The sequence below is a fragment of the Amphibalanus amphitrite genome, unplaced genomic scaffold (genome assembly GCF_019059575.1).
Source record: "Amphibalanus amphitrite isolate SeventyFive unplaced genomic scaffold, NRLGWU_Aamphi_draft 000152F_arrow, whole genome shotgun sequence".
NCBI classification, from domain to species: domain Eukaryota; kingdom Metazoa; phylum Arthropoda; class Thecostraca; order Balanomorpha; family Balanidae; genus Amphibalanus; species Amphibalanus amphitrite.
In genome coordinates this window covers 681914-704202 of record NW_024881647.1, presented here as the reverse complement: position 1 = coordinate 704202, position 22289 = coordinate 681914, and the positions used below count along the sequence as shown (strand labels likewise).

General features: G+C 52.5%; 1 protein-coding gene across 1 annotated transcript in view; it reads left to right on the top strand.

The window, feature by feature from the left end:
* LOC122382999 (plexin-B-like) overlaps positions 1-22289 on the top strand; it is a 92157-nt gene extending 69868 nt beyond the window's left edge. Inside the window, exons 7-25 of the mRNA XM_043369038.1 lie at positions 7550-7924; positions 10835-11059; positions 11682-11851; positions 12124-12211; positions 12379-12627; positions 12812-13070; positions 13298-13443; positions 13681-13854; positions 14243-14395; positions 16106-16339; positions 17314-17640; positions 17964-18148; positions 18320-18511; positions 18693-18849; positions 18972-19185; positions 19441-19620; positions 19823-20023; positions 20234-20393; positions 21074-22289. Of these exons, the coding sequence (XP_043224973.1) occupies positions 7550-7924; positions 10835-11059; positions 11682-11851; positions 12124-12211; positions 12379-12627; positions 12812-13070; positions 13298-13443; positions 13681-13854; positions 14243-14395; positions 16106-16339; positions 17314-17640; positions 17964-18148; positions 18320-18511; positions 18693-18849; positions 18972-19185; positions 19441-19620; positions 19823-20023; positions 20234-20393; positions 21074-21536 (4152 nt within the window). The 3' untranslated portion in view covers positions 21537-22289. The remainder of the gene's footprint in view (positions 1-7549; positions 7925-10834; positions 11060-11681; positions 11852-12123; positions 12212-12378; positions 12628-12811; positions 13071-13297; positions 13444-13680; positions 13855-14242; positions 14396-16105; positions 16340-17313; positions 17641-17963; positions 18149-18319; positions 18512-18692; positions 18850-18971; positions 19186-19440; positions 19621-19822; positions 20024-20233; positions 20394-21073) is intronic.

Here is a 22289-nt window from a genome sequence, read left to right as displayed (position 1 = left end):
TCGTGGACCCGCGTTACGGGCCCGGGATGTGCCTGCCCCGCTTTGTACCGTCGGTCGCCGTCGGGCCGGGCTGACGGTCGGACCTCACAGGTGGCGCCACCTGCCGTGCGCCGCGGACATCAGGCGGAGCCGCGCGGCCATTAGTGCGATACTGCCGTGCCCGGCCGCCCAGAAAACACCCCTAACGACCTCTAATGCCGGCCCGGATTGGCCGCCGCTACGGGGATTGCGGCCGATCCTGCCCGAGCGACCAACTTTGGCGACGTCACGCCGCTAAATGGTCAAAACATCCAGCTCGGAATGTGTTATTTGTCACTCCGCGAATCTAATTATGAACCATGTTTTAGGATTTCACACTGATTCCATGAAATTAGTGTTAAAATGTTTCATCCAGTAGGCAGGTAGGTATGAGGTAGGCATTGCCTCTCCACCTCGTAAGGCTATATAGTCTGCAAATCGTTTATCCCCATCGTTCTTTCTCACGCTCCTAAAAGCCCGCTTCCTCTGGCTCTGACCTCAGGAAGGCCTGCTCATTGTCAGCGATTCCGTGAGCGACACACACGGCACAGATAGCAGCTGCGAGCGACGCGCGCCGGCGTCACTCTTTATCGGCGCCGACGCCGATAAATCAACCGCCTCCGATGGTGAAACAGCATCTGCATCCCAATCAAGGCAAACGAGCGTTTAATCCGACATCATCAGAGTCCGATGCTGGGCTCATTCACGCGGCCGGCCCATGCTGTGATGAATGTTGCATCGCATTATGGCTTAATGTGGCTTAACTGGCGGGCTGACGCTCCACTGACCTGACGACACAGTCGCTTTCATGGCGAGACCGTGGCGGCATTACGGACCGGTTAGATTCAGAACTAGAATTTTATGAAACTGGAACCGCACCTCTGAAACTCCAAGCGAGAACTTCCATCTTGGTATGACATGCATTATACACGAATGTGTATCAGCTTTCATGATTCCAAATTAGAGCCAATATTAGCACAGAATTGAACGTCAGCCTTATTATGGTTCAGAGGAATTTCCTTATGCATGCTAATGAATGTGGCCAGGCCCTAAGACGCCTAGCATGGACAGCTGCACGTCGTCATATCTCTCCGTCCGTCCGTCCGTCCGTCCGTCCGTCCGTCCGTCCGTCCGTCCGTCCGTCCGTCCGTCCGCCCGTCCGTCCGTCCGTCTGTCCGTCTCTCCGTCCGTCCGTCCGTCCAATGGGAGACGCTCGGGGAAGGCGTCAGGAGCCGAGGGTGCGGGCGGCAGGGACCACCGCCAGGCGGACCGCCCATTCTCCTGTCTCCACCGGCGCCATAAATCATCCTGTTATCGTACTGCCTGCCAGCCGGCAGTCAACAGGCCGCCAGCAAAAAGCGCCACCATTTGGCGCCCCCGCGGCGCGATCGCCGCACACCGGCACAGCGCCGCTAACGACCGGTGGCGTCCGACCCGCGCCTCACCCCGGGCCGTCGGCACTGGTCCCTCCCCTGGCCGGCCGCCGCCGGGGGCGGTCAGGGTCGGTATACCGCCCGCAGCCGGGCGACCCCCGCTGCCGCTGCTATGTGTGAGGTATGATTACTGATGACGCGACAGAAACGTTAACGTTCCGATGATGGAACTGTGCATCCCCCTATGGAACTGCATCCAGGCGCGGATACAAGGGGGGCCATGGGGGCCATGCCCCCCCCCTTGGCCGATTTTTTTTCAAAAATAAAATAAAAAGTTAAAAAGTTAAAAAGCTGAAAAGGGGGCCTCCTGAAAATAAAGTGGCCGAAATCCGATGAGTTTTTTTTTAACCTACCCACTTAGTTATTTCTTAGAAGACTAGCTGAGAAGACTTCTTTGTTAGAAGATTGGTAAAGCTTTTCATAACTTGGAGGTCTCTTATACTCACAGAGATGACCACTTTTACAGGGCCTCCTAACCTGCACAGAGGGCCTCCAAGCCTGCACAGATGTTGAGATGTTGCCTGAACAGCTAGATAAGCTCAATAGACGCAGTTTTTTTTTGGGGGGGGGGCCCAACAAGTGGGAAGATGGGGCCTCCAACAGGTGGGATTATGGGGGGGGCCTCCTGGTTTCTAATGGCCCCTCCCTTGGAGATTTTCTGGATCCGCCCCTGACTGCATCCCAGACATAGAGCAGGTAATTAATTAAGTGCTTCGATTATAATCTTCCATCTGGTCCATGTGTTGAGTACTGAAATCCAAACTAATCCATTAGTTCAACCATGACTTTGTTTTAGACGTTTTTGCCGCTGTCTCCCTTCATTAGAGCGAGTTATTTACCTATGTCTCGGTATTGGCGTTGCAGTCGCCAGTTTCCACAGTTGGGTAGACTGTGCCGCATTACACCCATGTATGGCGGTGCAGCATACCTTGCCGTCTATCGGTGGACACTTGACGCGGGACAACTGGCTAATTTATGAGGCAGCCTTTACGCCTTCGACCGTAAAAACGGCGCACGGAGAAAAAAGGACCGCTTCTTCGTGTTTCGGAATTGCATTTTCAGTTTAGAAGATTGCAACTCACCTACAATGGAGTGACTTTGTACTTTGACGTGCGAAGTGAAGGACATGTTGTTCCTAAATGGTATTGAGCAACTACATGCAACTTCACTTTGTCACAACCGCTCTATTCAAGCACAATAACTGATTGAATACAGACCATTTTAGTCAGTTTTATGTAAGATCATAGGCGGTCGTTCCGCTTTAAGGAGTAAAACAAACCTGCCCAGTGCCCAAGTTCCGACCCGGTACCTAGTCCTTTTTGCTAGTATAATATGCATCAGCACTGACAGTGTCCTAACTGTTAAACGACCTCTCACTTACCTACCGATTTTTTTTACGAATAGTGCACATGTCTCATTAGATAATGTAAGGAAGAACCCTGTTCTGAGTGCCACAAGTGGCATTTGCAAAGTCATTTATGTGCGCGCTTCCTAGGTGTCCACCGGGCAGACAAGTAATTCCACGGCGAGGTCAGTCCGCTCTGTACAGAATCGTGTTTTCGATTGCCGCGCCGAAGATTTATCGTCGAAGAGTTAATTTGAAATCACCGGTAATACGCGGATACGGCTGTATTTATGGTCGCCGGTGGCTGCGCCAGTGATATAGAGTGGGCGCGCGTGCCGTTTTCGCTCTGACTTATTCTCTCCACCAGGCGGCTACCTATAAATACTCCTCCACTCAACTATCAGCGATATTGCCTGTCGGCTATGATGAATGATCTCGGGGTATTAGCTCATGTGATTGCTTTGTATTCATAGGAATGTTATTCGTCCTGCGGCGCCGAGAGGTGCGACCGACGCGCACAGGTCAGGAGACCGACAGGGCGGGGTCGCACGGCGGCCTGTGGTCGGCAGACACACCCTCCCTCCCCTCCACCGGGCCAGGCCGCTCCAGACGGCTGGTTACCGACGGCCGACCAGCCTGTCTGTCTCCACTGAATGTCAAACGGGATGGGGCTCGCCGCAGGGAGTCGAAATTAGGGGGATCCCTGAATGCCTCAGCTCAACTGGAAGGACATCGATGAAAAAGTCCGCGCTACTCAATGGGGTTCCGTCTCAATGGAGCCCCACTTCTGTATGCGACCATGCGCCTAGCCCTCTATTATATGCCGGTGGCCCAAGAGTAGGGACGGGGCATCCGCCCGGCTTCATAAAATAGCGCTGAGGTAATCGCTTTCAAGCGATGTGCTTCTCCGAAAGCGTGGTACTCGAGACATCGCGTCACAAAACACCAAGCTATCTTTTCTTCTTCGTTTAGGAAACTTGATATGTTTAATTTTCAGCCGTGAGCTGGTTTCAAAATAATGCAGTAAAAATTTTGCCGATAGCCTCCGCCTGGACATAGACCGTCAGCGATCTAACGTTTTCCAAGAAAACATTACCACATTCTGCCCATAGACTCCATAGGAAACGTCATGAAAGGACCGAATGCTAATGTATGTTGAGAGAAAACATTGCCGATGATTTGCGAATGAATGGATTTTTGAGGCAGTAAGTATGGTGAGAAAGTGCCTGCTGTGTGCTCGTTCGTCTGCCGTTCTCTCCGCCTCGAGAGTGGGTGGAGGTGAAGACGGGTCCCACGGGGCCGTCAGACAAAGATCCCTTCACAAACGGGCCCGCTGCTCTGACGTACTCACGATCTGGCTTTTGCGAGTGGCTCGGCAGTCACTGGCAGTCAGGCAGACGGCTTTCACGACAGACTAATGGAAAAGTCAGGTTCGACGGACAGCACTGACCTCCCTGGACAGTAATTTTGACCTTACCGCTCACCAGAGGCACGGCTCAAAACGGGTATGGTGTCAGTGGCTCTTAGGTAGAGCATTACACAGAAACTCGAGAAGTTCAGTATTTCTTTCTGAGTTCTTCCTCTCTCTTCCGTTCTCTTCTCCGCATCTCTCTCCCTCTCTCTCTCTCTCTCTCCCTCTTCTCTCCCTCTCTCTCTCTCTCTCTCTCTCTCTCTCTCTCTCTCTCTCTCTCTCTCTCTCTCTCTCTCTCTCTCTCCCAAACATTTTCTCCGGCCACCCACATCCCATTACCTCGGCGAGGTGGCGGACCAACGCGTCACTACATACAAAGACGAGTCCGCGTCGGCCGCGCGTACAGATGACAATGAGCGGACAGCCTGGCCGCACCTGGCTCCGTACACGATCTATCCGTCCGAGAGGTGTCAACCCCACTGTTCCGGGGGCCATTTCATCCCACGCTGACCGGTCAGCGCCACCTCCCCCTCACGGGGAGGTGGGACGGCAGATGGTCCCTGGAGACCACAGCTCGTGGTCTAATGTGCCGCGTGTGTGCACTGGTTGGAATGTTGGTTCTGCCATTTGGGTCGCGGCTGGTATCACCTGCGGTTCATGGCTCGAGTGTTTCCGTGTTTGCGCCGCTAGTTTGGCCGTCAGTACGACTGCGCACAGTAAGAGCGGCGAGGAATGCGTCCCAGAGAAATGGGGATGTTTGGTCAGCTGCTGGGCTCGCGTTGTCCCATCCCCATGATGCCCCGCGTAATACAAGGTTCATTTCCCTTGTACAATGAAACGTTTTGAGTCAATCAATAACATTCCAGGCATTAATAATCTCGAATAAGCTTCGTTCTGAAAGTGTTTACCTACGTCCACTTCTGAAGCAGTGTGACCTGAACAATATGTCACTTGAGGCATATTATTGCATCCATAAATGAACCCATGACAAGGGCGGAACTCGGTTATTGCGCGATGCATTGTGCACACGTCACTTCGGCTTCATTCTGCCTCACTTCCCCGACCTGCCAAAGTGGAGTGGCTGGTTCTCCAACTGCATGCTGGCAGCCCTCGCGGCACTCCACGCCTCTGTTCTCCCCGGTCCCGGTTAACCGGCCCTCTTGAGAGCTGCCCTGAAAGCCGGGCGCCGAATCGGTCGCATTCACGCTGCAGTCGGGATCGAACGTCGAGAACAAACGGAACACGGCGCGGGGTACTACAGACCCGGTCTGCGGCAGCTCGGCACAGGCTCCCGACTCCAGCTCGGCGCAGGACCCCGGCCAACCCCTCGGCCGCAGCTGAAATGAGACTCACGTGCAGAGCCGGCTCGCTAGTCGCTCCATGTGTTCAGACACGAGTCCATGGTCATGCTCGGTGGGCGATGGCGTCAGAGGGAGGTCGCCGACGGCACCAGTCCATGAAGAACTGTGTCACTGCGTATACGCGATATGAGTAAACACCATCCACAGATCACTCATCCCTGAATCACTTGGGCCGGAATGCACCCGGTAATTTATTAGGTCTACTCGCACTAATTGTGGAATTAAGGACCGCCCTCATAGCCTCAGGAAGTAATAATTTACGAAAATGACTGCTCATGAAAGCCGTGGCCTTCGTACGGGAAATTGATTCGACACATTGGCCAATTATTGGCCGCAGGCGGCGGGGAGGAATGCGCGTCAGGGCAGCTGTGACACTGACCACAAGTAACGAACGGACAAATAGCCGGCCACGTTTTATGGTGCTCCATTTCAATTTCCCTTTCCGTTCCCAAGCCAACCTACAAACAGGATATACTTACGTACCAATTCATTACCGCATACCTACCTCTGGGTGCCTCATTTTCTAGTGATAGATGCTTGGTTTCAATTTGCGTCTCAAGGATATGTTTTGTTTGAAGTTGGCTTTCGTCCATAGCCACCAACATGCGTGATGCCATTCCCTTGACATTCAATCAAACAAACAGGAATATTCCAACATTGGGTCTCTGACATGAGAAGTACTCAACTCCACATCTACGTTAAAGGAAGACTGCCACCTTCAAAAAGTTTTCTCAGATCGGCCTATGATTTATTCCCTGGACAAAACAAAATTTTAGAATTCACCTGACAAAGTATCATCACGTGAATCGCGAAAAAAATGTCGATTATCATACAATTATCAATCGGTTAATGTCTAACGACAATGTTTACACATCACTAGACTTCAAGGTCATAAGATTATTACATTTTATTTGAAAAAGTAAGGTATTTTATGATTTACTAATATATGATTTCATAAGAAATTGGCCATGTTTAATTTATTTTGCATTTAAGTTCGTAAAACATTTTTAAAAATCATGGCTCATTTGGAATGGGTCTGGCCCATGTTAAACCCCATTTCCCACACTTTTTTGGAAAAAATGAACTACTGAATATATAAGTTTAACTTTTATTTTGACACTCCAAAATTCTTCTCTGATCTCGAAACAATCAAAGTTTTGACATATATTTACCAAAAGATAAGAAAATTTGTGTTTCAAAGTTATCGATAAACAGTAGAGATGTCGGTTTTCTTGGACTAAAAAAATGGCATCAAACTGAACTTTGGTCTCCGATTTCTCGCAAACGGGTTCGAATTTCGGAAAACCGAAAACCTACTTCAGTCTGGGACATAGGTGGCTCAGCTCTAGTGAAAACCGTTTTGTGGAAAAAAGGTGGCAGTCTACCTTTAAGTGTTATCTACGTTAATCCACATTAAGTGACAAACTGAGAGTTCACAATGTGTGGGTCGATTTAGCTCCTTTGGTCTCTTTTCTACACCGTGCCACCTCCTCTGAACGACAGTACTGGTCGGAGTCTCACCGTTCGCCTAGCCGAAACACGAGCTCGCGCCAGTCGGGGCCGACAGGTGGTGGCCGGGCGTGACGGTCCGTCACGTCAGTCACGGCGTCACGGCCGTCGTGACGCCACTAGGCGTCTCACACTACCTGTCTCTCCTCGGTCGTCACTTTGTCAGACATCTGTCAACGCACAGAACGAACAAAGACCGCGCCGAGTCTGACTGGGCAGCAATTACTAGCGAGGTGGTTCTGTAGGGATGCGCAATGCGCAATGACATCTGTGGAACAATGACGATTCCCGAGCATGAAACCCGCAGATTCCTATTCTCCATGCCAGAATAAAAGACAAGCTATATGTGTATGAAACTCGACAGTTTGAAGTAAAGCTCGCATGAGGAAACCGAAATGAGTTAGGTACTCCGATCGTATAAAGGTAGCTACTCCTAGAATTTAACCAGTATTTTTTCTTTTGTCTCTTACAGATCTACTTGGGAATCCGCGCGCTGCCGCCGCTGCGGTCGGGCGCCAAGTACCAGTGCGTGTTCGGCTCAGCGCCGCCCGTCGACGCCACGGCCACCGTGCGCGGCCTGCGCTGTCCGGCGCCGCCGCTCAGCCTCCGACCCCTGCTGGCGCCCTCGGCCGATCACGTGACCGTGCCGCTCTCCGTGCGCTCCTCCGAGACCAAGAAGGACTTTGTGACGCGCCAGTTCGTCTACTTTGACTGCGGCCGGCACACAACCTGCGGTTCGTGTGTGACGTCACAGTGGCAGTGCAGCTGGTGCGTGTACGACAACAAGTGTGTCAACGACAACAGCACGTGCCACAGGCATGTGGTCTCAGCGCGGCATAAGAGCGAGGTAAGCAATAATGAAGGATAAGTGCCAGGTAAATGCATGGAATTAGATGCCTGGACCAATGCCAAAAGCAACTCATTGTGCCCAAATTACAACCAGCCTTTGATGGGGCATTTTACGTTTGTACGTTTATGCCCATATTTGGCACACAGCACGTGATTCTCCAAACAAGAGTCTGTGCCCAGAAAATCAACGCCCTATTACCGTCCTGAAAACAACATAACAAAAGTTTTCAGAGAGCGTGCAGTTGCTTTGCTGAGCGGAAAATTGGTTACCCACAATAATCAATAAAGTCGGAAAGTGTACCAGGATGCAGCTCGGGTTCAGTAAGCCTGGATGAGGGAAAGTCTGGCGCGACGGGCCCGCTCGGTGGGTTTACGGCCGCGTCCTGGCCCCGGCCCAGGTCGGCGGAGGGCGCACCTGGCCGAGCGCTCCCCCACGGCCATAGATTGGCTCCGGCCGCTCATAAGGCAGGTTGCGATATTAATTGGATAGAGCGCCGTATTGGGGCGACCTCAGCGCCCGGATCGTTATAAAAACGGCTGGACATGGTGACTAGGGTTGATAATCCCGGGACTTTTTGGCAATCCCGGGATCCCGGGATTTTAGAAATGCAATCCCGGGATATCCCGGGATCCCGGGATTGAGCAGTTTTTATTTTAACCTGTCTACAAAGCAGAATTTTCTTGCAATATCGTATGTATATGGCGCATCCTTACCATCATAAACACAATACCAGGCATACACCTTCACCCCGAACAAATATAAGAGCATGAATGACATTGATCATTGTATTTCTTGTTTATATTTCGAGTCAGGATACAATAGACGTGCCTACGGATTGTGGTCGTCTGACCAGCAGCATGTCCTGGTCACATTCACTTGTTACGGTAGTAGCACTTGAGGAAGCAAAGTGCATCAACGACTTCGTCGCCGAGACTCGACCGCACTTTTGTGACGATATTCCCGACAGTGGAAAACACTCGTTCCGATTCAACACTCGTAGGAACTATGCCCTTCAGCCAGTTGTAGGACAGCGCTACCATGCCTGTCCTTCCTGAGATAGGTAAATTTTCCAATTCTTTCCTTATGGCCTTCGTCATCATCAGAGAAGATTGCGAAAAGTTAATCCCAGACGGGCATGAACTGATGCCTTGCTCTGGAGCTCTAACCTCATCTAGAGCTTGTTGAAGCATCGACTGAAGAGACGGCGCTGATTCAGGATCATCAGCGTCCATCACTTCTGTATCTACAGTAGGCACGTAAGTAATAATTATTCACTAACGGTAACCATGCCCAGGGCGCCCGGCCAGCCTCATGGATCGTCCAGCCACGGGGCACTGACAGTAACTGAGCCACCAGACGTGCTCCCACAGTCACACAGAGAAGACGGCCGACCTCCTCCCACTCGATGGACTCGAATTCGATAGTCGGCATAGTATGTCATCGTGCAAAATGATCTGTTAAACCGAGTACGCGAGGGACGTCGCGGGGAGCGAGAGATGAGCCGAGAGAGAGAGCTCATCTCTCGCCACATTGTGAAGGCTGAGACGGTGTGAAACAATGTCAATTAGGTATATATGTAACCAATACTTGTGCATAACGACTTTGCACGGCGTAAGTAAGATCTTTGGACATAAAACTGCACTGTAATGCGTTGTTACTCACTTACCTTTTTTTACATACCTTCTATCAGCTACACTTTATGAACGATGTTTCTGTACGGAAAATATCGGGATCCCGAAATCCCGATGCTTCTAATCCCGGGATTCGGGATTAATACAATCCCGGGATCCCGGGATCCCGATCCCGGGATTATCAGCCCTAAATTGGTGACCGACGACGCAGAACGGACCGTTCGAGATGCATCCAGTCGCTAAATCAGCTATATGTAATTATAAAAACCTTATGAAACGGTGACAGATTCCCATAGTTAATGTTCACAGCGATAATGACTTGTGAAATCCCGACGTTCAATTTATTTTGTTCGGGCCCATCTCATATGACGGCGAAGTAAATTCGTTATCTAAAACATAACTGTCGAGGTAGCGATTCGTCAAATTAGTAAACCGATTATCTCCTCCTCTCAGCGATGGAGCCGATCTCGTCGCTCCCGGCGAGGAGCACCCACAGCCACACCTGGCCACACTGACCGAACTTGGGGCCTCCTGCTCCTGCCCATTATCAGCGGCCTCAGTATGAGAGGTATCGCCACTGGCGGCGGCACTTGCCTCGAGACGCTCATTAATTTCACACCCGGCTCCGCTAATGCCGCCCACCCCCCGCCATCTCGAACGTCGCGGAATGCGCGCGCTGCCGCCCTCAGGGTGTCCCCCAGCCGGAGACTGGGAGGGAGTGATGTTGGACAGGACTCCCAGCTACTAACTGACCCAGAGCGGCGGGTGGCACGGCGGACCCCGGAGCGCCGCGGCCGATTCTGCCCGTATAAATCAGAGCGCCGGGTCGGGTCGGGCCCGGCCGGGGGTCGGGCCCACCTCGCCGTTCCCCGCGGAGGGGAGCCGTCATTAGCGGGCCGTCGCCGGGCTCAATATGCCGCCCGCCGGGCGACGGCCGCCGCCCAGTGCCGTCGGCCGCTAATTGATTCCATGGCGCCGATCTGCGGCTCGCTGGGCGGCGCCGGCGCGGCAGTTGAATGGTCCAGTGAGCGGCTCAGTGCGAGCGGCGGGACGCGCGTCCGATCCAGTTGAATGTGATCGATCGTTTGGTGCGACCCATTGTTCTGAATACAATGATTTTGATGGATGTATTTGAATTGGAATGTCACCACCGGCTGTCATTATTTTATCACATCTCGTCAATACCACTCTAAATCAGTCGGCTTCCCTACGAGTTTTGAATGCCTGGTTTGGTCTCCCTTGATTATCATCTGATTGCATCCATGAATTATTTCAGATGCTATCTCCGTCCGAGCTGGGCTGCCCGGCGGTGGTGCCGCCCCGGCAGCCGATCCTGGTCGCTGACGAGGTCGCCCACAGCCTCGTGCTGGAGGTGACCAACCTGCCGTCGCCGCTGGCCGGACAGTCCAGCTACACGTGCGTCATCGTCATCGAGGGGCGGACCGTGCTGGTGCCCGGCAGACTCGACGCCGGGCAGTTCATCGTCTGCGAGAAGCGAACGGTGAGCACAGAGAACGGCCAGCTGTTGCTGACGCGCAGCCATATTTCGCGTTCCATCTACCGCTCAGAGCGCGTAGCGACTAAGATGACGTCAGCCTTCACCGATGACACATTGCACGCCAGACTTGAGGAGTTTCTGTCAAACTGTGAAAGGGCTTCCTTGTGGCAGCGCGACTCTGGTTTATGGCTGCTGCATCAATGCGTGCAGTCGTCCCAGTTCAAAATACCCGCCGTCCCACGGGTGGTCCGACTGTGCGGCGTGCTTTGTTCGACGAACAGAGTAGCCTGCGGCCATCCTGCGCTCCCCAGAAAACACTCATTTTATATCCAGTTTAATTGTCGAGGCAGCCATATCTGTCGTTCGGTGTCCCCACCACCGGAGTCCCTGGAAGAGGGTCGATGGCGAGGCTTCTGATGTCGCCACGCACAGGTTCTGTGGATTCCTTTTACGGTCAATAAACCGAATTTCCCTGCAATTAACGATAGTCGTAGTAAAACCACAGCCGGATGCGGTTACTTGCCATGAACCTCAGCGAAATGGGTTTCTTTTCGAGACGTTGCAGTAACTGTTTTTATTCGCTTTCTTGCCGTTCTTGAATTACCTTTTCATCGCTTTTTCGCAGTACTTTTACCGAAGTAACGCCTCAGAGCTGACCGCAACGGCGACAGTGAAGTGGAACTACAACAATAACATCGGCTCCGTCAACTTCACGCTGTACAAGTGCGCTCTGCTGGCCACCCACCAGGGGTCGGAGGACTGCTCCCTGTGCCTCACCAGAGACCCCAGATACAGGTAAGAACAGAACTACTATCCGGCCGGAAGACTCATGAATCTGCGCTTACCATTTCGTCCGCAGCGGTTGCTGATTGTTCTTCGCCATAAGCAAGCATGTTGTGGAGGTCTGTCTCCACAACATGAATAAACGTCTGTCTGTCTGTCTGTCTGTCTGGAGGTGGAAATTGACCACTTTTGTCAGTGTTGCCATGTTTGGTTGACATTTTTCCAATTAAAATTTCTGAGGAATTGTGTCTAGATCCTAACCATGCTGCCGTTCGTTTGTGCAGGTGCCAGTGGTGCGGCGGCCAGTGCCGATTCAGCGAGCAGTGCCGACAGAACCCGGTCAGAGAATGCCCTCGGCCGCAGGTAGATCGGGTAAGCGACGACCACATTATACGAGGGTGATGCTGTTCACGTACAGGAGCTATATCGATGATATAGGTCTGCGCAGATAACTGGATCTGTAGTAAATGCATAAATTAAATTGTCTGACCACCTCAGCATTTATTGAGCATTGAATAATGCATTTCATCCCTCTTCAGATCCACCCTCGTTCGGGTCCTCTGGAGGGCGGCACCCTGCTCACCATCGAGGGCAGAAACCTGGGACTGCACCGAAACGAGGTGACCGGACGCATCTTCGTCGGCCGGGTGCCCTGTGACCTTGTCGACTACGAGGTCTCGGTCAAGGTCATGTGCCGCACCGGCGCCGTCACCCAGCCCGCGGAGGAAACGGTCAAACTGGGAAACAGCGCCGGCTTCACTGTTTCAGATATTACCTTCCAGTACAAGGTACGTTTCGATTTCCATGCAAGGTAAAGTCTGCTATTGATTTAAGTACCTACGTCAACACTCCGCTCCAACCATATGCGTAACGCCACACAGGCACTAAGGAAATTTCGACCATGTGGTCTGTCTGCAATGCACGTCCTCCGCCGGCAGTCCGTCACTGACCGTCACCCTGTGCCACCGCCAGCGGGTGGAGCTGCTGGACTTCCAGCCGCGGCTGGGACCTCAGAGCGGCGGCACCCTGGTGACTCTCACCGGATCTAACCTGCACGTGGGCTCGAACGTCACCGTGACGCTCGGCGGCCGGCCGTGCCCCGTCACGGAGCGGCTGGACGGCGTGACGTGCGTAACGGCGCCGTCGGTCGAGCCGCGTGACGTGACGGACCTGCGCGTCACGGTGGACGGCGCCAACAGGTCGCTGGCCGTGCCCTTCACCTACACACCTGGTGAGTGGTCCTTCCTTCTCTCTGTAGGTATAGCACAGCCTTTGGTTGAGCTTAGAGAGGTGTTCATCAGGGCTGGTTATTCTAATTTTACTCACCGACTTTCGTTTACTACACTGCGTCGTGGCGTTGGGAAAAGGTCACATATGGCTTCTATCTTTCACTATAAAGTATCAGCTGGCTATTAGATAGGCGATAACATTTACACGTACCTATCTTGCACTCGACAGACCCGGTGGTGCTGGACATCCGTCCGCTGAAGAGCTACGTCTCCGGCGGCCGGCCGCTGACCGTCCACGGCCGTCAGTTTGACTCGATACAGCAGCCCAAGATCATCGTGTTCAACGAGACCGCCCTCCGACCCATCAACACCACGGTAAGGGACCGAGGACTATTGGACACTGCCGTTATTTGTTAGAGGAACGATAAGCTCAATTCGGGAATAAGGTGATTGCTTCTCTACTACTACGATGCAGAGTGTAAATCACTATTGCTGTCAAGTCTCTCTTGGAAAACACTTAACAAAACCAAGTCATCCTGACAAAACGTCCAACGCGTTGATCCGTCACCTGTTTCAGATACATGTGGTACTAACCTCTGATCCATGTTTCAGGTCTGCACGGTGCTGACCCCCGAGCTGATGGAGTGCCCGTCCCCGGCCGTGCCCCGGCTCTCGGCTCCGGCCGTTCCGGAGCCGGAGCTGCTCCGTCTGGGCGAGTCTCGCGCGGCGCGCATGTACCGCTCCCCGGACACCCAGCTGCCGACGCCGCCCCAGCAGGAGCTGCAGGTGGGTACCGCTACCCCTCCCCCAACCACCCACCTGCCCATGTACCGCTCCCCGGACACCCAGCTGCCGGCGCCGCCCCAGCAGGAGCTGCAGGTGGGTACCGCTACCCCTCCCCCAACCACCCAGCTGCCCATGTACCGCTCCCCGGACACCCAGCTGCCGGCGCCGCCCCAGCAGGAGCTGTAGGTGGGTACTCCGCCCCCTCCCCCTTTCAACACCCAGTTCCCCGCGCCGCCCCAGCAGGAGCTGCAGGTGGGTAAATGATACTCCAGCGAGGAGTCAGCGGCGTCTTGTGCTTTCATTGGCCATTGAAGTTGTTCGGGGCTGGCAAGTACCACCACACATGAAGTATGGGTAGATATGTAACTGTTCTACTCCCTTCTTTTAGATCGGCTTTCTGATGGACAACGTGAAGGGAGTGCTGAACCTGAAGCAGTTCTCGCCGGAGCTGGAGTCCACCATCACTTATGTGGAGGATCCCGTCTACTTTCCGTTCGCCAAGGACGTGAAGGCCTTCAGCGGCGACACACTCGTCATTGAGGTACGTGCTCACAAAACTAAGTGGTCGAAGCCAACACAGAGACGTAGAACTTCGTAAAACATGCTATGCGCAGAATATGTCGTCATGCTGCCAAGTTTCATATGCTCTCCTAAGATAAACGTGCGAGAATAATTGTCAATTCAAATAATTGGCATTCAAAAGCAGAAATCCCGCAACTGATTCTGAAAATCGCTTTCCATCATGGTTCAAGATAGTGATGCACGTATTCCTCATTCATTTATGAATTACTCATGATAATCACTTGTTTTCGTTCTCAGTTCGCCCGTGTGCGCATTGGAAAATCCGCGAGATAGATTCGGCATTCGTTTGCTAATGAGATACCCTGATTTGCATCACATACCTCGCCGAGCTATTGACCAGGCGCAGTACGATTCACATAATAGACCAGTGGTCGGCAGGTCATTCGGGGTCGTGCCCCCTTTTCGGGCGCCAGGCAGGGCCATTACCCCCACCTACCAGACCCCATTGCTGACACAACTAAGTTTACTGAAATTCCATACCGTCCTGGAACTCTTTGGGTATTTGTGCATTTCCAATGCATCAAATTTAAAACATGACACTTCCTCCACAAAACATTTAATGCCTATATCCCAGTAGCGGCGGAACACCTTCAATTAAGGGGGAGGGGGGAGCACTGCCGACTTTTGGTCCCATTCTTTCCATGCAAAAAATCAAAGGGTGCGCGGTGCCCCGGTGCCCTCCCCGTTCCGCCGCCTATGCTATATCCCATTTAACCCTTGTACGTATAGGGGCGGCGGGTGGTTTTTCGTTAAAAGCTCACGTAATAGGCATTGGATCACAACCAAATTGTACCCTCGAGCCCATCATTTTTTTTTTTCACCAGCCCGGAAAATATCATGACCTGAGACCAGTTTTACCAACAGAAAAATAACCGCCTGCCGGAATTTTTGCCTCAAGACCGCTTCACATACGGAGCGTAAACGCGATGGGCTCGTAAGCGGATAGGGCTTTACCGTTTACGCTCCATATGTGAAAAGATCTTTAGGCAAAAAATCCGGCAGGCGGCTATTTTTCTGTTGGTAAAACTGGCCTGTGGACCCATAATGACCGTTGGCTTATGAGCTTTTTCTGGAGACTTGAGCCATAAAATCTCACTTCAAGAAGTTATAGCGGGTCCAGATTTTCTCGACACTTATCATTTCCCTCTTGAATGAGACGGAATGACCAAGGACCTTAAAAATGGGCAGCAGCGGCTTCCTATGGTCACGGGTAGCACGCTCGTCTTTTTTATGCACAGCTCCATATCAGAGTCCGAGAGGCCGCGGGGGTCCGATCGACTCCTCCCCCTTACGTTAGCGGCTGTTGAAACGCCAATAGACGGGCGACGGTTAAAAGTTGCAGCTGCTTTTGAACGACTGTACGGAGGGGTGGGATGGTGAGGCGAGCAGGCACGTGAAAATTGGTATCTAATTAATGTGTGCTGTGCCTTTGGCCTGGGCTAATCTTTGAACCCTGGGATGCAACAGTCACGATGGCTCCATCACTGGAGCTACAAACTCTAAAAAGATAGGCTTTCTCAGAATCCCTCATTACCCCCACCTAAAGGGCTCCATTACCCCCAAAGGGGGCATGCCCCACCATTTGCCGACCCCTGTAATAGACGGACCGTCGCGCGTTGTTAGGTTGAAGAGCCATCCATCCGACTAACAAATGTTCCTGTTCTGTCAGGGTGTGAACCTGAACGGCGCCAGTGACGAGCGTGACACGGCCGTGACGGTGGGCGGCGTGCCGTGTAACGTCACCACGCTGACGGCCACACAGCTGGTGTGTGTGCCGCCGCGCCGACAGTCGGACGGCATGCTGCTCTCGGAGCAGACCGGCCTGCCGCTGGTGCAGGTCACCGTCGGAAACCTCCGCTTCCCGCTCGGACACCTGCAGTACGACGGCGCCGGACCGTTCAAGGTGAGTTCGAACAATATGGAAATTATCGACCCAAAAACTGCGCGGTGCGCTCAAACAAATATAATTCAGCAATGCTTGAACGATTGAAACTAATGAACGATACAATTTGTTTTTCTCAACGACAATGACAATCCAAAAAACAATGTAGTCATTGTCGTTGAGAAAAATGTCTGACTCTTCTGAACGATACAATCGTTAATGGAAAAAGGGAAAAACAGCTCGGCAACGATAAATAAAAACTAAGTGTTTGTCGGTATTCCCAGGCCCCGTACCATTTAGGAAAAAATGGCCCACTGACCCTCAACGACAGCCGACGATTCAAAATCGCTCGTACTGAGCTGCTCGGAGCGCAGTGTCTAGTTATAATCGGGAGGGGGTAGCTGTACTCAGACACCGTTCAACTCTCTCTAGCCTTCCACTATTGGAGACAACTCTCCATATCAGCTGTCGCCAGGGACCGGAGTCGCCGACAGCCTTGATTTACTCCAGTCTCGACACCGTAAGGAGAGTCACGACGACTTCGCTGAGCTCAGAAAAGACCCTCGTCAATAATGTACATATAAAGAATGGCCCTGAAAAGTTTCGACACCAGAGAAATCCACGCTGGCCTACCGACGGAAGATGAAACTGCTCATTCATATTTTAATTTGCGACAAACTTTGATAACCCATGCATTCGAAATGAATGTAACATTGTAACCTTACATTCGTCGGGGACGAAATGAAACGGTTGTTGCCGAGGAATCGTCAGGGCAGATTAGTACGGGCGTACAAGCAAAAGACAGAGGGAGTACTGCTTCCATTTCTTTTCTTTTTTTACTTTGGTAAAAATGTGAAAATGAGAAGCATTTGATTAAAGTACGAACTTAAAAGTAACAGCTCGAATAAAATAGAAGATCCAAGAAGCAGTTCCAGATGAAAGCACTAAGTATGCGCACACTAATTAGTTTTCATAATTGTTATTTTATATTTCAGCTGAGCGGCGAGGTGATAGCGGGGATCGCGGCCGGCGCCGTGGTGCTCGTGCTGGCCTCCCTGCTCATCCTGCTCGTCTACCGGCGCAAGTCCACACAGGTCGAGCGAGAGTACAAGCGCATCCAGATCCAGATGGACACGCTCGAGAACAACATCCGCTCCGAGTGCAAGCAGGCGTTCGCGGCCATGTGCACGTGGGACTCGCGGCGCGGCCGGGACACACTGGCGGCGGCCAGTCCCGACCTGCCGGCCCAGCTGAGCAGCCTGGCCGCCACCTTCAACCCCGACGAGGTCGACTGTCTCGAGCAGCGAGAGTTCCTTGTCAAGGTCAGTGGGCTGTTCGGGAAAATATAGTGCTGCGTCTGCAGTAATATTTCCCCGGCATTATGTGGCGTTTAAAAATCATCAAACACGATGGCTTTGAGACGACCATCATTCATTATCCGGCGAAGCGTCATTTGTTCCTGTCATATCCAGCCACCATTGTATTCAAATTTCAACGATAGAATACCAGACACGGAGGAAGGTTTCTCCCAGATGACACGCAGCTCCGCTGCTATGATTTTATTGTCGCTCAGTCAACGGTCCAACGGAGGCTGGCGCTGGTTGACTAACGGGACATGATTTATGGATTTATGCTCTCATCTCAGGTGCTGTTCCCTGGGATCGCGGAGCACCCGATCCTGAGCCGGCAGCGTCCGTCGTCTCCGACCAGCCCTCGCACCTCGCTGGACGTGGCCATGCTGCAGCTGGAGCAGCTCGTCAGGAACCAGCACTTCCTCGTCACCGTCATCGACACCATGGAGCGGCAAAAGGACTTCTCCATCCGTGACAGGTAGGTGCTGCAACGGCTGCTGCTGCTCGAGGTGCTTGGATGTCTTTTAATTTCGATGCCCGATGATTACTGCATACCATGAACAGAAGGAACAAAAAGGCATGCATCTCTTCTTTCTTTTTATCTCCACCTGACTTGCACCAAAGTAATAATCTTCTGTGTCCCCTGCAGGGTGACGGTGGCGTCGCTGCTGACGGTGATCCTGATGACCAACATGGAGTACCTGACCACCGTGCTCCACCAGCTACTGGTCCGACACATCTCCCGCATAGCCAGGTCCAGGCACCCGCACCTGATGCTCAGAAGAACAGAAACCGTCATGGAGAAGCTGCTCACCAACTGGATCTCCGTCTGCCTCTATGGGTTAGTCCGATGAAAATGATGCCTCATTTTTTCTCTAATGGTTCCAATTACGCACCGATAAGCAATGCGAAAGTCAATCTCGTATGTCAAAATAACTGATAAAGGAAGCCATGAGTTAAAACGCCATGATTGTAAGAAGAGTTGCAAAGGACGTCCATTTCAATTATTGATTTGTCCACAGCCACATCCGGGAGCGTCTGTCGTCCCGGCTGTACCTGCTCACCAAGGCCATCAAACACCAGATCTCGTGCGGTCCCGTGGACGCCGTCACCCTGGAGGCTCACTACAGCCTCGCAGAGGAGCGGCTGCTCCGACCCCAGATCGAACACAACAGCGTGGTAAGGAAAACATTCAAGTCAGCGATGTAAAAATCATGTGTAAGCATATTGCGTTCCTGTGTTTTGGGGAGCGTAAGAAATTTTACTTTCCTTAGGAGTTGAAACACTAAAATATTTTCCAGACGTTGCTGGTGACGACTGAAGAAACTCCGTACGAGAGGATCCCTTGTAACGACTACCAGAGCCAGCCTCGCCACTACGAGGACGTCATTCACAAGGTGACGGTGCACGCGCTCGACTGCGACTCCATCAGCCAGGTGAAGCAGAAGGTGGTCGACGCCGTGTTCTGCGGCCTGCCTGCCTCGCAGCGGCCCAGCCACCACTGCGTCGCGCTGGGTGAGTAATACATTTTTCTATTGGTCCGAGCTTGCATACATTTGAGGTACTTTATAAAATTGCGTGATGTTTTTTCATCGATCCATAAGGATATCTCAAACCACGGTGTTTTACTAGAGACCGCACGATTTATCACATACAAACCCGCCACCCGCAATAAGCTGGTGCATTGCGGAACAGCATAACTACAGGCGTTTACCACTAGCGCCATCTAGGTCCAGGAATACAAGTTAAGCCACGGCTTTTCTCTCGCAGTGTGGCTGACGGCGGACGGTCAGCGGACGCCGCTGGCGGACGAGGACGCCACCAGCAGGACCGTGGACGGCTGGCGGCAGATCAACACCCTCTCCCACTACGGCATCAACAAGATCGCCACCATGTTCCTCGTGCAGGCCAGGGAGACGGTCCGAACGAAAAAGTACAACACGCCTTCATGTGAGCATTCAGTAGCACCAGAGTTCCTTTCCCTCCTCGGCTGTTTTCACTAATTTTGATAAATATTTTAGTAACGTCTTTTTTGTTGCCCTTCGTCAAGCTATATTTGATCTGATAGCAACTTGCAATATGCCATTTTTACGTGACGCTTAGCTTTCAGCTACGTGTGTAGCACCATTCCAACGCCGATTTTCTCTTCCAGCGGTCGGAAGTTTCTCGCTTCCGTCGGCATTTTCGCCGTTGGTGGGCTCCAACATTTACGTGAAGCCGGGCGCCGAGATCCGTGTGTACCACCTGGTGCGTCCCGAGGGTCCGGCTGGCGGAGGCGGCGGCTCCGGTGGTCAGGAGACGGCCGCCAGAGCCGTGCCAGAGGTGTTCCTCACGCGGCTACTCGCGACAAAAGGTGAGTCGGGGAGGCCAGACCATTCGGCTGCTGACCAACAAACGCGAGTCAGAGAGGACTTTGTACCCGGCTTCTGGCCACCTAAGGGAAAAATACCTCCAAAATATAACACTTATATCGTCTGGGTGGGACATTATCACAAATTATAGCTGGCATACACCCAGCGCCACCCACGTCGCCTCTGACCATGCCGCTGCGCGGGCCCCACAGCGATGCTGCAGCCGTTCATAGATACCATGGCGTCGGCGCTTCTGACACCCGACGAGGAGCCGCCGCCGGTGGTCAAGTGGCTGTTTGACGTGCTCGACGAGGAGGCCGAGCGTCAGGGCATGGACCAGCCGGACATCCTGCACGCCTGGAAGGCCAACTGGTGAGCGACGGACGCCGCGAATGTGATCGGCGATTCCTGCGTGCATATCGTCAAACGACTTTCGCTGAAATATTTCAATCTTATCTGAAAAGTAAATAGAGTGAATAACCTTGTGCTCATGTTATATGTTGCAAATTGATATAATTAAAACTAAATTGATATATTTCGATATTGCACCGTCATCATTCTGATGACGGTGCAATATCGAAATATATCAATTTAGTTTTGATTATATCAATTTGCAACATATAACATGAGCATAAGGTTATTCACTATATTTACATTATTAATCATGCTCAGAAATACCATAGCTTACCTCCAAGAAGTTATCTGAAAAGATTGTATTTTGCTGAAAATCAATGATGTAAAATAAACTGGTGATTATTGCTTTAGAGTTCGCGAAATCCATCGCAAGCGCCATAAAAGTCGCCTCCAGCGACAGGCCCGTGCATTGCGGAACAGCATAACTACAGGCGTCGACCACTAGCGCCATCTATGCGCAGGAATATAAATTAATACCGGCGGGGTACGAAACAACTTTCGGCTAGCTTCTCACTTATGCTCTTTAGTCTTTTGTTAATACCAACGGCGTCGAACTAGCAATGAATGTTTTAATCTTTATCTCAGTAATTAACATTTTCAAGGATGAATAGTTACCATTTTGTGCATTTCTTTCGCAGTTTGCCGCTGCGGATGTGGGCGAACCTGATCCGCCGACCGGAGCTGATATTTGACCTGGACAAGTCGCCCGCCGTCGAGTCCAGTCTCACTGTGATATCCCAGAGCCTTGTGGAGGCGTGTCTGCCCACGCCGCACACAATCTCCAAAAACTCTCCGTCGCACAAGCTGGTGTTTGCCAAGGACATTGGTCGGTGGCAGTGTATGGTGGGCGACTATTTCGAGTCGGTGCGGAGCCGGCCGCCGGTCAGTGACCAGGACCTGGCCGTGCTGCTGCAGCAGCTGTCGCGCCACCACGCCGGCCAGTTTGACGCCATCGCCGCGCTCAAGGAGCTCTACATCTACATCACCAAGTACGGCGAGCCGATCGCGCAGGCGCTCGACAGCGAGCCCACCTGTCAGCAGCTGTTCTTCTCGAGCCGTCTTTCAAACATCGCCGCCAGCCTGGAGATGCCCATTTGCTGAGTCTACACACTGGAAACTCGGTCCCTCAGAAAACGTCCACTGAGAGTCCCGCTCTCAGTTCTGTACCACTGCGCGGTGAATGGAACCGCGCAGTCCGTTACACAACTCGCGAGGCGAGCTCAGTATGGAGGCTCAGATTATTTACGCTTCTAACCGGTATATGGGGCGTGGCGGCAGGTAGCCTGATGCCGAGACCTGCCTGCCACGAAATAGTTTTAGCCTCTCGTCCACCGGCCCCGATTTCTGCTCGGTGTAGGTGGCGCGGCTGTGCAATGTTGCAGCCAGTGCAGTGAGCTGAGGGCGTGCCGCCGAATCTCCGAGACCGCCGGGGCTCGGAGTGGGGACTGAGTGGCCGCTGGCCGACGCTGCACGCCGAGATATCAGAGGGCCCGTGTGCCCCGTAGCCTTTGGGGAGCGCTGATGGCGCCTCAGTAACTAGTCATGCAGGGGGCCGGCTCTGGCGGCGCCGGGTGGGCAGACCGCCGTGTGATGGTGGTGATGTGCCCCTGTGTACGGATGATCGTGATACACCCCCTCCCCCGTGTACGGATGGTGGTAATACGGCCTCATATGTACGGACGGTGGTGCTGTTAGGTCAGTTGGAGCGCGGCCAGTGGCGCCCGAGTCGTTTCGCTGTGTTCCCATCCGGGAGAATTGGGCCAAGTGGTGTAAACTGCTATTTGAGTAGGGATTTTGTATCAACGATGTATTGTTACCAGTTGTCTTTATTATTCAATAAATGCACTGTTTTTA